The sequence below is a fragment of the Diospyros lotus genome, chromosome 1 (genome assembly GCF_014633365.1).
Source record: "Diospyros lotus cultivar Yz01 chromosome 1, ASM1463336v1, whole genome shotgun sequence".
Taxonomy (NCBI): domain Eukaryota; kingdom Viridiplantae; phylum Streptophyta; class Magnoliopsida; order Ericales; family Ebenaceae; genus Diospyros; species Diospyros lotus.
Genome location: NC_068338.1, coordinates 29,223,811 through 29,239,621, shown reverse-complemented (window position 1 = coordinate 29,239,621; position 15,811 = coordinate 29,223,811). Strand labels below are relative to the sequence as shown.

General features: G+C 39.8%; 3 protein-coding genes across 5 annotated transcripts; 2 read left to right on the top strand and 1 right to left on the bottom strand.

Annotated features, from left to right (window-relative positions):
• Nucleotides 1-1,343: 1,343 nt before the first annotated feature.
• On the top strand, nt 1,344-3,198 carry LOC127813064 (zinc finger protein CO3). Of its 2 annotated transcripts, none has more exons than XM_052353800.1 (3): nt 1,344-1,775; nt 2,460-2,642; nt 2,729-3,198. In XM_052353800.1, the coding sequence occupies exons 1-3, from the start codon at nt 1,389-1,391 to the stop codon at nt 2,867-2,869; spliced, it is 711 nt and encodes a 236-aa protein (XP_052209760.1). In that variant the 5' UTR covers nt 1,344-1,388; the 3' UTR covers nt 2,870-3,198. The 2 variants fall into 2 exon arrangements, with proteins under 2 accessions (XP_052209760.1, XP_052209752.1); XM_052353792.1 differs by having other exon boundaries at nt 2,718-3,198.
• A 1,143-nt stretch (nt 3,199-4,341) lies between these two features.
• On the bottom strand, nt 4,342-9,105 carry LOC127792869 (protein GAMETOPHYTE DEFECTIVE 1). 2 transcript variants are annotated; one of them, XM_052323498.1, is made up of 7 exons: nt 8,628-9,105; nt 8,465-8,542; nt 7,868-7,948; nt 7,131-7,285; nt 5,917-7,040; nt 4,637-4,765; nt 4,342-4,454 (listed from the first exon to the last, which is right to left on the bottom strand). In XM_052323498.1, exons 1-6 carry the CDS (start codon nt 9,081-9,083, stop codon nt 4,641-4,643), a joined length of 2,019 nt encoding a protein of 672 aa, XP_052179458.1. In that variant the 5' UTR covers nt 9,084-9,105; the 3' UTR covers nt 4,342-4,454; nt 4,637-4,640. The 2 variants fall into 2 exon arrangements, with proteins under 2 accessions (XP_052179458.1, XP_052179450.1); XM_052323490.1 differs by having other exon boundaries at nt 4,342-4,765.
• A 4,565-nt stretch (nt 9,106-13,670) lies between these two features.
• LOC127787086 (uncharacterized) lies at nt 13,671-14,504 on the top strand. Its single transcript, XM_052314982.1, has one exon. The coding sequence runs from the start codon at nt 13,671-13,673 to the stop codon at nt 14,502-14,504; it is 834 nt and encodes a 277-aa protein (XP_052170942.1).
• The last annotated feature ends 1,307 nt before the right edge of the window (nt 14,505-15,811 follow it).

Genomic DNA, 15,811 nt, shown 5'->3' with positions numbered 1-15,811 from the left:
TTTGTTTGAAAGAATCTTTGTGACTTCCCGTTTAGTTGGTTTGTGGATTTTGTTAAAGTATGTATTAGACATAAAGTATACATAAGGTGTTGATTGAATTTGTTAATTGATGGGTGCTATTATTATGTGAATGATTTACTTTGATTTTGCTATTACAAATAATGGATGATTTCATCCATAAGATGATTGAATTTGTTGATTTTCTTCTTAACGTACGATGATCAATAAAAAAATAATAAGTTATATACATCATTATATATAAAATTATTTTTTATAAATCATTACTATCAATGAATTATTATTAAATAATATGCATTAACTATATCTTATTTTTAAAATTTAAATAATTTTATTAATGTATACATATTTCCCGCACCACTTCATATGGACTAGACTCAATCCAATAGACAAGCCCAATCTCCTGAGCCTTAACAGACCCAAGTCGAAACTTTCAGAATGAGGTCGCACGTCGCCGGACCTAAGCTCAGATCGTGGGTATCAAGCAAGCTTAGAACAACTGAATCAAACGAGCTGGTAGCGTAACCTCCAGCTCGATGGACAACCATCAAGCTCGTTGAACGACTACATAGCTTGCTGGCCTGACCGTTCAGTTCGCCGGTCAAACTATTCAACTTGCATAACATTGTTGCTGAATAACCGGAAGTAGGAATCTATTCACTTTATCTAAAATAAACCATATCTCTCCTAACAAAGATCTCATTCCCGATTTTATACAAATGATAAGGACAACTTGTCCCCCATTATATCATCTTTATACCTTTATATCTTATGCAATTGTAAACACCCATCGCTATAAATAGGGGTCAAAAACACCATTGTGAGAAAACAATAACAATAACATACTGTTACTCTGTCAGAATAACCAAAGAACAGTCGTAGAATAGACATTATTCTGGCTGAACCACGTAAAAATTTTCTCGTGTCCGTTTTATTCCGTTCTTCCTCCTTACATTTTGGGCTTATATCCTCGTTGCGGGCCTACGAATCAGGATCGACTAAATTTGAACGTCCATAATTAATTAATTAAATAGTTTAAAATACAATAAAATTAATAAAAAAATAAGATGTATTAAATATAATTTATTTAAAAATATATATATTTATTAATATTTAACTATTATTCTAATTATTATCATTACCCTCTCCCAATAATAGTAATAATGCTGTTTTGTTGTTAAAGTTAATGGAGTTAAAAGGTGCAAAATATGAGGTGGGGGCAAGTCAACTCTGGACGGGTGACGTCAGATTACACGTCATCCTCCAGCACAGTCGAAATTGAACCCTTTAACTGCACAAGCCAAAAATCAAGCCAAGCCAAGCCAATCGACTATACTCTCCAAAACCCTTTTACACTGATCAAAGTTGCCATGTACGGTCACAGTAACCATTCGTTGATCCGCTACGACACGCCGGACTTCCTATTCCCGACACTCGCCGCCGCCGCGCCAATGCCAAATTTCGAGTCGCCGCCGCCTCTTGAAGCACGGGCAGGCAGCAATGAGTTGGAGGCGATGGCGGCGGCGCCGCGGAAGTCAGAGGTGGGTCACGGGTATGGCAGCTGCGGGTCTCCCAGTTACTCGGCTCCGTCGACGCCGGGTTTGATGCAGCGGAGCGTGAGCACCCACTCGCTTCGTCAGAAGAACAATAATACTGGCACTGGGTTTAGCCGGAATATGCTTCCGACTTTGCCAGCTGTGTTCTTGGGCTCTGGGACTTCCCCAGTGAAAAGGGTTTGCAGTACAGGTGACTTGGAGGTAATTCAGCGCTCCCCCGCCCTCTAACAGTGTAAATTTCAGGTTATAGACTTGGAAACAATATATATATATATATATCATTACACCAGCAAAGGGTTATTGCTTCACAAAATGAGAGCTATATATACATATGAATAAGTATGATGATTATTGTGGAAAAAGTCATCCCAAGCAGTATGCATGTGAGGTTGAATTACAATTAATTTCACTGATCATAACACACGCACTTGGCGCACATATATTATCTCATTAATTAATTATAGATAAAAAGCAGACTTCACAATTTGTTTTGAGGAAAATATGTATAGTTATTGTACGTTGAATAATCTCTAAGTTGTACCCAGAAGAAACAATCATCTTAGCTCAAATTTAAGGATGTTATGAATTAATGCATGAAAGTGTATAATATATCTAATTAAGATGACATTTGAGTGTGTGTGTGTGTGTGTAGTGTCAGTCTTTATGTTTTGTATATAATTAGTGGTTTTCAATATTAGTCATTGGGAATGTCACATTGACAGGTTGATTTGATCCCATTAAGAGGTTCAGTCACTTCCCTTTGATTTAGCCATTAAAGTGGATTCACTCGCTTTGATCATATAGCCATCTAATTGCAGTTACCATACGCAAACAAACAAAAGATTCATAGTAACACACTTTGTGTCATTTTCATTAATGACTCAGAAGCTGAAGATGGTGCAACAGTACCACCAGAGATCATCTGAGAGCCCATTATCGAACGAAAACAACTATACTATCATAGAAGGAATGAACAAAGCCTGTCGCTACGGCCCTGAGGAGAAGAAGGAGAGGATTGAGAGATACAGAAGCAAGAGAAACCGAAGAAACTTCAACAAGAAGATCAAGGTAATTAACATAATAATTAATCTTTGTTAATTAGGAACGAATTATTAGGTAGAGATAACTATTTGGAATGATCAGTATGCATGTAGGAAGACTTTGGCCGACAACAGGCCACGCGTCAGAGGTCGATTCGCGAGGAACAAAGAGATCGAGGGGAGCTCTCTGCAGAAGCAGCAGTACTGCTGGAGCAGCCATGGTGGGTCTGGGTGTGTGGAGGAGGAAAACGATGAAGAAGAAGAAGAAGAAGAAGATGAAGACAACTGGGTCAACTTTCTCCAGTACTCGTTTTCGGCAAATGCCTAGCTAATTAATAGGTTCCACTAATTAATCTGGATGCATGCTCTAGCAAAGTGTGGTAAGCTTGGGCTTTTGTCTTTGTTGGTTAAAAGTGTGATAAACTTGGGCTTTGTCTTGTTGGTCTCTCGCACCCAGTAAACTCATCCGGACACATAATAATTTATAAATTATGTGCATCATGTAAATATATAAAAATCCGTGTGTAAATAATTATTATAAACTCTTACCAGCAGAAGAGTTGAAGCAGTGGAGATATTTTAGATTTGCCCAGAAGAGGGTGAACATAACAAATTAGCCATTTCTTTTAGCATTATTATTATTATTTTATTTTGGTTTGGTTCTTGTTTGGGGAGTGAGAAAGAAAGGCAAGCAATGGTTAGTGCTGTATTCTGGTCTGGTGTGGGGCATGGGCATCAATATCATCTACCAAGAGTGATGTGGACGGTGGATCTTTTGATTAGGAAGCTTGTGCTTACTACCAATTCCCAAACTTAAATGTGCTAGTCATTATTACCTTTATCTTCCAGATTGTAAGAATTTATGTTATCCTCTCCTATGATATGATTCGTTAACATTGCAAAGAAAAGGAAGTGCGCCATTCAGGTGACATTTTTCATACAAAAATACTGTAAGAAGATCAAATGATCTTTATCATTTTCTAGTGATAAAAGGTACGGATCGTGTCTGAATGCATCTTCACATTATTAATCATTTGGTCCCTTGTGCCAGTCGATACAAATTTATAGATCGATGATTCCCTTCCTCTTGAGGAATAAGCTGGAGCTTTGTTATGAGAAAAACCGAAAATGCGAGGCGGACAAGAATATATTAAGAATTGGTCATATATATATATATTATCAATAAACTTCTATGTATTATTCATTGCAAAGTATTAGAATTAGCAGCTTGGTAATTGATAATTCATGCAACTAACACACACACCCACACACTCTCTTCCCCAACTTTTGATCGCTGTAATTTTAGTGTTCCATAACTAACCCCACATATTGGAACTAAACACGATATGTTAATTATAATTGTAGTGTATTGAGTTCCCCTATCCTGGCAAGGAAAGACATTGTAACATTTGCTATCAGATAGCAAAACTATCCTTCTTATTGCACATACCAGAACTATCCAAATTACAAAGTAAAATAGATCCAACAACACAAGGAAACCTCAGCTAAAAGGATAGGTGGTTCAGATATTCCAAAATAGAGTGATTAGGATTATTTTTGTAGCTAAGAACAGGCAAATGATATATCATGTTTTTATAGTTAGTCCGATCCTAAAAACCAGATCTCATTTCATACACAATGAGGCACTGGGTAACAAAATTTCGTGAAGAGTGACGTAACTAATGTCACGTCACATAACCTATAAAATACATGCACAAACAAGTGGATGCTTTAACATAAGCATTATATTATATAGAATGTTGACCAAAAATTTTCCTCGCTCCACAATAAATTTGAAGTACTTCGCCAAAAGTGTTGACTAGTTCAAGTTCCTCTTCAACTGTAGAACTCCAAAAATCAAAATTGAGAACCCAACAATGAAGGGTTAAACGACAAACAAAACTGTTAACCTACTTATTAACAAAAAAGCAACTAGAGAAAATAATAATAATAATAAAGTACAAAGCTTGACCGCTATTCATGTGTCAATCAACAATCAAAACTTCTAAGGGGAGTACTTACACAATCACACTAATTTAATCATGGCTTTAGTTTTCTGAGCTTTCCTCTTGAAAGGTGTAGGATTCAAAAAGCGCTTGAAAGGGAGTAAACAAGCTTTGCTGCGTTTCCTCTGTTTCACTTTCCTCTTCACTGCATTTGATGTTACAAGAAACGAGTGAACAGGTGCTGGATCAAAAAGATTATAGAAAAAAAAAAAACAGAAATTATTAATCAATAGAGAAAATGAATAGAGAAGCTTATAGGGCCTGTTTACTTGTGGAGAATGTTTTCTGTTTTCCATCTCCAGTTTTCATCTTTGTTTCCGTTTATACAAAAAATCAGAGAAAAATGGAAAACTCATTTATTTCTATTAAATATGAAACTAATTTTAGATTTCAAAAAACAAGATATTGTGTTCAAAATCATGCAAAAGAAAAGATGTTGAGATAGACAGCAAGGTAGGAGGTGAATAGTCAGGGTGACCTGATAAAGAGAGGAGCTATGATTGTTGCAGTGGAAGATAGAGGTGCAGTGGTGTTGGTCGAGGGATGAAGACGGCTAGAGGAGAGGAAGAGGGCAGTGCAGAGGAGGGCACTGGTGGTGCTTGCTGTTGCAATGGCAGGGATGAGGACGACAAGAGAAGAGGTCAATTGGGCTTGCCATCACAATGGCACAGGGCAGCAGGGAAGAGGAGAGGAAGGCGTGGTGAGTGGGTGGATGTGTGCGAATGAAACACTAGGAAAAAAAAGAAGCAAAAGAGAAAAAATTGCTGTTGATATGATTCGAAGTGGGGCTCAAATTAAAAAAAATATGTTTTCTCTAGAGAACAACTTTAAGATATTTTCTAAAGTCTAGTACAACTTTAGAAAACAAAAAAATTGTTTTATATTCTCCAATTTAGAAAAACAACCATTTTGAATGCAGTTTCCAATTTTCTATCTTTGTAGAGATATTTTCTAGAAAATTACTCTAGTTTTCCACAAGTAAACAGGCCCTTAAATCCCTGGTAGGAAATGAATTTCCCTTTGTTATATTGCAGCAATCAGGATCTATACACAGCTGGAACAACCTGACAGATTGACCCAAAACAAAAACACATTCAAGCAGAATTTGCTTATAAAACAGCAAATGATACCGACTGTGTATGGGACACAGAAAATATGCACAATTGTTAGCAACAATTAAAAGGATTAAATCAGACAGAACAAAGAGAAACAATGAGGGAGTCCAAAAACCAGGAGATAGAATAATATGTCATTGTTAACATATACTTTGATGGTCATGTACAATAACACCATTACCTGAAGTTGGATAATTAATATCAGCACGATGTTCATTTTGCATTGGCTCTTCCATTGCAAACTCCTCTCGCAGCCCATAATGTACAATCTGATGGTCTTCACTATCTTTGATCTCATTGTGAGACTCCACAATTGACAGTACACGAGCAGTAGAAACTGGATCATCTCTTGCTTCCCTAGACTGTTCTATTTCCATAAAGTCTTCATGCATAGACTTTTCAGATGATGGCAGCAAAAAATCATCTTCAACTTTCATATTTTCCTCAATTACAATTCCCCCATCTGTACCATGATTTGTAATTGAAAGTGCATCCAAGTGGCTTGACTGCTTAGGCCCTTCATTCTGGAATACAGAAAATTTGATAACATTGGGTTGAGCAGAATCTTCTGCATCAGCAACATCACAAGCGGCAGCAATTTCAGTGTCCATTGCTGAAGTATGGCACATTGCATCATGATTGTGTGGAATAACATGAGCATCACAAGTAGTGGTGATATTTTCAGGTTGCATGCTATGGATTTTGATTCCAAGTGATGTGAAGGGTACATCCAATTGATTTGAGTTCTTAAGTTCTTCCTCACCAGTGTGGGTTACAATTCGCCCAGAATTATTAAAATCTCTCAGGGTTTCAGATGGTAGAAATGACTTCATAGACTCTCCACTGCAGTAGGTATGACGTTGAGATGGAATATCATAAGATATATTGCAATCTGCTAGAGGATGGCTATCAAGACTGTCTAGCCGTTGAGATTGTCCAATAACCGCAATTGATGCATCAGTTTCCACAGCAACAGAATTTTTTTTACCAACAAGCAGCAGCTGCTGCTCTGTAGTCTGTGTAGACTTCAAATCTACAATTTGCAGCCCACTTGATGATAAATTGCCCCTGATTGAAGTGAAATCAATGGCTTTCACAGTTTTGGAAACTTTGCTGGAGGTAGAGAAGGACCTTGCCATGTCATCTAATAATAAATCACCCTCACCACTAGAGATCGGATCCCATTTAAGCCAGTCATCGGGCCAAGATTCCATCGAATCAAATTGTTTCCCGGGTGGAATTACTTCAACTCTGATTGCCTCCTTATAATATTGCTTTTTCCTCAAAGCATTAGCTATGAGAGATCTGCAAAACATCAGCACAATGAATCATTCAGAGGCACTAATCATCAGCAGATCATCCAAAGATGATGGCATTTCTTGTGGGCAGGCATACCTACAATTTTTCGATAGGGCTGCTTTAGCACGTTCCACGGAGAGCCCAACTAGTGATGATAAATTAGAAATATCATACGGTCCTCTCAATTCGGTAACAGAAGGGGCAGCACTTGAAAAAATAATATTCTTCCCACGAGTCCAATCCACCAGTAACTTAAACAGATTCACCCAAGTACTACTCAATTAGGATGACAGAACTGAGACTATAAATGAAATCAAAAAACTAGCCCAAAAAAACATGACTAGCATTTCAGTCACAGGTAATGCAGTTGAATATGTATGAATCCTCTGTTTCCCTAACCAAAAATATTTTTGAATGGTGATATTAAAATCTAATAAGAAAGCTAGCCAAATGTCCTCCAAAATTGACTGGCATTTTTAATTTTCATTGGGCTTCCAATTTACCCATCCAAATACAAAACTTGGCCGAGAACAGACTACATGCAACATTCTTTGATAGAGCCAATTCTTCGAATCATGCTCTTTCACTTTGTGTGGAGGATTGCCCTTTCATGAATTCACTACATGTTAATTTTCATATGCAATCACAGAAACCCCTAACAAGATAAGCTAATACATCAAACCAAAATTGAATTAAAATTTTCTTCCATTTTATGGTAACAAATTGTTGGATTTGGCAATCTTGTAGAGATTGCCTGGGTAGTGGAAACTTGATAACATGTTTAGGTTGTCATGTCCAACCAACTATTATAGTAAATTTATTCTGATCCATACCTTAGCATTAGAAATCATTTGCCTCCTCACTTGAGCATTCATGATAAGACCCGAGTATGTAATTTCAAAATACACCCCACGCTGCATATCAATCACAAGAAATAAACAATCATCAAAAAAAATTATAACATATCTCCCACAAGTTCAAAATAAATGCTGCACATGATATCAAACCTATAAGTTCCCTCATTCTACGCAAAACCAACCCTGACAATTAACCTAAAGTAGAAAATACATGACTCGGTTATTGCTAGAAATTGGAAATAGATGATCCAAAGGTCTCTTTGAGCTCGTAGTTCTCTCAGCAATGTTTTCAAGTTTGTTTTTCTTCAATATTCGTTGGCCAAATTTCACAAAAAGGTTGACGGTTTCCCACTAGTCAGCTAGTCATTCAAAGCAAGTGTAAGAAAATATGGTCCAATAACCACATTTTTCTTTTATTTTTTCTTTTTGTTGTTGATGCTTTTTGTTGTTGATGATAACCAACAGCCACTACCCTTCAGGTATGAGGTATGCATTGGTAAACTCACCGAGCATACACAACAACCTAATTTTACTTTAACAACGCGGTGGAGACAATGACGGCGAAAAGAGTACCTGAATGGCAGCTTTCACCATTGGTTGTTTCAACCTAAATGGCAACTTCTCCGAAAAATCAATCGCAATCAAGTCGACCTAACAATCAGATTCCAGCAAACACCATCAAACCAAACAACGCGTCTCACATTAACTCAAAACCAGGCCATCAAACCAAACAAACCTCAGAAGCCTGGCAAGCCTGCTCGAATGCGTTCTGATTCAACGGCCGGACCGCAACGATATCGTACGTCTTGAGAATAGGGTTTCCCGAATTGAGAGCCGAAGCCTGGGCGGGACTGTCGACGGCGACGGTCAATCGGGTGTACTGGCGGAAGGGGGAGGAGGAGGGGAGGCCGAGGCGGCGGCGGTGGAGGCTGACGGCGGCGGAGAGGGAGGGAGCGAGCTTGAGGACGGAGGAGAGAGGGAAGAGAGCCGTGGCGCAGCGGTCGGATTCCGACATGACGCCCTTGATGGTGCGGTTGTAGGCGGCGCCGGAGTAGCCCAATTCCATTAACTTCACAGTGAGCTTCAGGCGATTGGATTTTCGAGTGGATTTGTCGGGAATGTTTTTATCGGATTCGTGGTAGGGTATGTTGAGATCGAAGAACGCCATTGTTTGTTCAGAGGTTTTGGGCATAGGGTTTTGCCCTGTGCCTTCTTTGCACTTTGTAACATGCACTCCTCTGGATTTGAAGAGGGAAAGGGGTCTGAATTTAGGGTGTAATTCTAGATTGTCCCGAATGTTTTACTTTATTACGGATTTTTCTGATTTAGATTAAAATACCACATCCCCCGCCTTGTATAAGGCCATCTTCAACTAGATTGTCATTTATGCTATCAAGCAAAATATAGCAAGCAAAACATAAATTAATGCCTCCAATGCTGCACGTCATATCCATAACTATTTGCCAAGAAATTATTGAAGCTTAAAACCATTGCTAGACTTGGCAATCAAAATATTTTAAGCTATATTCATTATTTCTTTTCACCACAACGACTATCAACGTTGGAAGCGGTTGCGGCAACCACCAAAAGAAACAATTGTGATGACTACTAAATGGAGTTGACAATTACCAAACTCAATGATTATAGCAATTAGTGAAAGCTATGGCGATCAGCAGAAACAATGACAACGACTACTATAAGTACTGTTAGCAGCGATGAACTGAACAATCAACAGTAGATACTTGTGTGGTTTGGTTATTGATGAGTAGAATGGTCATCTTGTTGTTCACCGTTCTCTAGTATATTGGTATATGATTTTTTCTTAAATTTTGTATTTATTGTATATTGGATAAGTGATATTATATACAAAATAATCAAATATACACAAACACAAAATCAATACTTAAATACACAAAATAATCAAATATGCACGTACACAAACTCAATAACAAAACACACAATTATACAGCATCACTAATCTAAAATATAAATAGATAAATAACTCACAAAAAAATCACAAACTATTATGTGTCATCGTTTTGCAAGTCGTCGTTGGTCACATAAAGTTGTCGTTACTCGTCGCAACCTCCGTTTGTCACTGCAATTGTTGGATCTGGCCAATCCTTCTCTTATTCGGCCAATCATTATTTTTTTCGGGTGATCCTTCTTTATCTTATTTGTTGATAGCCATTAGAGGGAAATAAATGGTGATGGTGACCTTGAAGAAATCGATCGCCATTGTTGGCAACCATTTTCAATTTTGTAAAAAATTTGGGTTGCGTTCTCTTTATTGTTTTTAAGTTATTTTTAATTTTATAAAATAATGAAAACGTGTTTTTTTTACTATTTTTAAAAATATATTTTTGAAATCAAAAATTTTTTTTAGAGAAAATTCAAAATAACAAAAAGTTGTTTTTAGTATTTTCATTCAAAATAAACTCAAAACTCAAAACATATTTATTTATTTATTCATATTTTATTATTGTAATGGAAAAAAATATTACAAAATTTATTAACTTTAAAATGTATATATATTTTTAATAATATATTAACATTAAATATTTTTTATTTACTGAATAATCAAATTTATTAAATAAAATATCATTAAAAACTTATTTTCAAAATTTCAAAGAAAATGCGTTTTCTAATTTACTGTTTTGAGAAATAATTTTTCAAAATAACAAAGAGAACACATTTTTAATTTTCTAAAAACATATTATCAAAATAGAAAATTAAAAATAAAAATTTAAAAGTAAAGAAAATACAGCCTTAGCAGTTGGATTTAGTGATGACAATTACTACTGGAGGTGAGATATTGGGGGTGGTTTGCCAAATTTCGATAAGGCGATGGCTTTAACAAATCGTTGGAGTCAACATAAAAAAATATTTAGATACAACGAATGTATAAAGGATTGTTTTTTTGTCCGCGTTTTGTTTGCCCGACAACTTGACTAGGACATGCAAAGGAAGTGTGCATGAAAGGGGGATAGAAAGGGCTCAAGTCCCCCGCACTCTATTGTTACTTGTGTCTAACAAATATTATATTTGTACGACATAAATAATAAAATAATTTTACAAATGTATAACCTCAATCATATACCAAATGATTATGATGGTGTGGCATCAACAAATAATTTCAATTTTGGCCATTTTCTAATTTAAATACACCTAATGATTTGTAACGCCCGTATATGGCAAATTAAATTAATTTTGGGGTAATTTAAATTAAAAGAAATAGTAAAATAATTGGTTGTGAGTAAATAAAATTAAATTATGTGATTTTAAGGAAATAAGAAATTAAGATAATTAATTTTGTTATTTAGGAATTTTTGGAAAAAGAAAAAAATTAAAATAAATCAAGTTGTGGGATTTTTAGAAGTTTCGAGCATTTCTGTAATTATTATAGGGGGTGTTTGTGTATATAATGGAAGTTTAGGGGTGTTGGCGCGAGTTGCGGAAAAGCCGAAAAATCACTTTAAGTATAACTTAATTCATATATAGGTTAAGAAGGCATGCGGGCGCGAGCGGTCGCGCCCGAGGGCGACCCAATTACGGACGCGGGATCTAAACCGCGGGCAGGCGCGCGATGGGGGGAATTTTGGTTGATTTAATTCAGCCTCTAGATGTCAAAACGACGTCGTTTTGATAGAGGCGGTGGCCTCCCCAGCGGCCTGCCGCGCGCTGCCATGTGGCGCCCCTCCCTTGCTTCTTTTGGCTGTGATTTAAGCCCGATTTCGGGCTTCTTTTTATATCAAACAGTGAGAAATTTTACAGAAATAACAGTGAGCTCGCGAGGGAAATCTGAGAATTTTGGGGCTTCAAAAATCGGATTAAACTCCGTTTAATCCCAGATTTAATTATCCAGGTATGTAATTAAACTAGTAATTAATATTCTCTGCGGTTGAAATTTTATTTGGAACCCAATTTTATTAATTTTGTCAATAATTAGAATATTGCAGTTTGTATAACTTTGATCGCGTTTGGTCAAATTGAGCTTAAGGCTATCTTCGGAAAGGCAAGTTCTATATACCCTCATTGTCGATTCTTTCGATGTCAATTTATTTGACATCCCTTCATTAGATTTGACTGTTAATAAATTATGAAATTTAAACGGTGTGTTTAATAATTTAATTTATTAACCTGGTTTCGAGGGTATTATTCGTTGGTTGCCTACGGGGGTTTGTATCACCCCCAAGCCTATGGGAATGATGTCGTACTCACCCGGGGCTAGGTTCTTAGCTGTCGGGTATTATTATTAGATTTTCGGTTATTTATTGGCTAAAGTGGTTGGGCAATGGGGGCAAGGGTTAGCTGTACGGTGACGGTGTGACTGTTGTACGGTCTATTTTAGGTCGTTAGATAGTCTCTCCTGGTCACTGACCACTGACCGGTGTCAGACACTGCTGACTAGCTCTGCCGTTATGTGATTATAGCATGCCTGATTACATTTTGTTTTATCTTTGTTGCATGGTTTGGTATGCACATGGGTACGGACTGCATGATGGGATTATCATGATTTGGTTATGCTTGATCACGGACATTTTAGATTGGTCAGATTGCATCCAGCACGGGCATATGCATTGCGTGTGATTTACTACGTGGGCGGAGCATGGCCTGATGCCTGGATGTATGGGCGCCTTGTATCACGTTGATGCTCATTACGCCTTGCATTTTATATGCATTGCATGGTTACTGGTAGTTATTAGTTCTCGGATGGGAGTACCGTTCCGAGGGAGCCTTTGGCTCGGCTGTCAGGAGTACCGGCAGGGATACGGGTGACGGGAGTACCGACCCGGGACAGTGCGCACAGGTTTGTGGTGATTTATGTTGCCTTTCAGGGCAGCGGCAGGTTGGTATGGGACTTGGGTGCCAGGTGTTTTATGTGGGCCCCAAGGACCGGTATATGTTTTATTATGCGGCACTATTGCGTTGTTGCGTCACATGACTTGTGTGTACATGTGGGTTTATATTTGGGGTGATCTCCTCTGCTGTTTCGTTTACAGCCTTTCTTTTCATATAAACTTGCTGAGTCTTGCGACTCACCTTGCTTTCCATCATTCCAGGGAAGGGTAAAGCAAAAGTCGAGGGCGAGGACCGCGCTACCAAGCAGCCAGCCGTGTCGGTAGGGTGTACAGTTAGCTGCCCCCATTTTCTCTGATATTTTGTCAAGAGTTCTGACTCTCATTTTTTACTGTGCCCGGTTGTTCCTTGTATCTTTTATCGTTGGCACAGGTGTCTATATATTTTTATATACTCCTTGACTGCTGTTCCAGCAGGGTACTTGTAGGCGTGCATGTATATTGTTTTGCTTCCGCTGTTGTATTTTTCGTATGTATACATGCTAGGGTATTTTTGTCTTGTGTTTGTTTTTCTTCTCTTATGTAGGCGCTCTCGTTCGGATAGACCGGGGCGGTTGGGATATCCGGGCGGGGGTGCTTACAATGTTGGTATCAGAGCGTCATTGAGTCAATTTGGGGGACAAGTAACTGTACACCAAGGCTGTTAGGTAGAGTTAGAGTGTCAGGTCGTGTCCTTAATTTCGAAATGCGTTCTAATTGATTTTGGTTATGTAGGACTCATGGACGCACGCCATGGACGAGGTCGTGGTAGACCACCGATGCGAGGTAGAGGGCACCTTGTTCCTACTCCTGAGGTACAAGCGACAGATACAGGAGATGAGAGACAGCTAGGGCCTCCGGACATGTAGGAGACATCGGCAGGTCTTCTACGGGCTGTAGACGTACTGCGGCATCTCAGTTTCGTCAGGAGCGTAGTTATGATGGTAGGACCGCTACAGGCCCAGGCATCACATTCAGGTACTCCGAGAGTAGGGGACAGTTTTGGTGCCGCATTACTTAAAGATTTCATGGCCCTACGTCCACCAGAGTTTAGTGGAGGCGCCGACACGACAGAGGCCGAGGATTGGCTACTGGCTGTAGAGAAGCATCTACGATCTATAGGCTGTGCAGAGGGCCATAGAGTTCGATTGGGAACCTTCCTGTTGCGAGGAGACGCCGAGCGATGGTGGGAGACCACCAGACAGCGATATGGTGATGGAGGCCTGACATGGGCACAGTTTGTCGCGGCATTCAATGAGACTTATATACCGGCTTGGGTCAGAGAACAGAAGGTGTTCGAGTTTGTTGACTTACAGCAAGGAAACAAGACAGTCACACAGTACGAGACTGATTTTGTGGCGTTATCTCGTTATGCTCTAGAGTTAGTGACCCCTGAGTCTCGTAGAGTCAGCAAGTTTCAGAGGGGGCTACGACCAGAGATTCGTCACGCCATGGCTGGTATCGAGGCACCCGACTTTCCTACGGCTGTAAAGTGGGCCCACGCAGTGGAGCGGGACCGATTGGAGGCACGATCAGATCAGTCAGTCATGAAGGGCGCTGGGAGTAGCAGTAAGAAAAGGAAGTGGGATGCGGGCAGTAAGAGTTTTGGGCTTCCACAGTGCCGGCAGTGCGGACAGAGACACCAGGCTCAGTGCCGGGATGTTCGTCGGGACGTGTGTTATCGCTGTGGTCAGCCGGGACATTTGAAGAGGGACTGTCCACAAGGGCCCAGACCAGCTACACCGGCCCCACCAGCTACACCGGCCACCGGGTAGGATGTCATTTGCTTTCGTTGTGGACAGAGGGGCCATCGTTCGAACGTGTGCACCCAGCCAGCTCAGATTGGAGGGCCACGGATGGGAGGTGTGGGACCCAGACTAGTTCAGAGACAGTTTACACCTAGGGCACCGGGTCCAGGAGCACCACTACCCCTACTAGCAGCACAGCGCCTAGGGCCCACAGAGAGGGTACAGATGCAGGGGAAGGCGTTTGCGGTGACAGCCGCCGAGGGCAGTGATACGGTACAAGGTATACTTTTCTTCATGGTCACGATGCACGTGCCTTATTTGATATAGGTTCTACCCACTCTTTTATAGCACCTCATTTATTGCATAAGATCCCGATCCCATGTAACCCCTTACCATATGATTTATCTGTTTCGATGCCGGGAGGGACGGTGTTGTTGGGAAGTGAGATGGTTAGGGATTGCGAGATAGGGATTCATGACCAGGTATTTTTAGGGGATCTTATTGTTTTGGCGATCCAGGATTTTGATTTACTGTTGGGTATGGATTAGCTCTCACAGCACTATGCTCGAGTTGATTGTCGTCGGAAGGTAATTTCATTTGAGCACCCGGGGAGACCAGTTGTTACATATCGGGGTGTGAAGCCTGTGGTGACTACGCCGATGATATCGGTTATGCACGCCGAGAGGCTTATACGACGTGGGTGTGAAGCCTATTTTGCATTTGTGACCGTGATAGCTGGGGAGAAGAAGGAGTTGGCTGCCTATCCTGTGGTGCGAGACTTTCCAGATGTGTTCCTAGATGAGTTGCCGGGACTACCACCGCACCGAGAGATTGATTTTGCAGTCGATCTGATACCAGGTACGCAGTCTATTTCCAAGACTCCTTACCGTATGGCTGCCAATGAATTGAAGGAACTTAAGGTGCAGTTGCAAGATCTTTTGGAGAGGGGGTTTATTCGACCGAGCACATCGCCATGGGGGGATCCAGTATTATTTGTGCGTAAGAAAGACGGGTCTATGCGACTGTGTATAGACTACCGACAGCTTAATCAGGTAACAATTAAGAATAAGTACCCCTTACCCCGTGTGGATGACTTACTGGATCAATTGCGTGGTGCATCAGTGTTTTCCAAGATAGACTTGCGGTCAGGTTATCATCAGGTGCGAGTCAGAGATGAGGATATTGTGAAGACCGCATTTCGTACACGTTACGGCCATTACGAGTTTGTGGTCATGCCATTTGGGCTGACCAATGCACCTGCAGTATTTATGGATCTGATGAACAGAGTATTTAAGGAATACTTGGATTCTTTTGTCATAGTTTTCATTGACGAC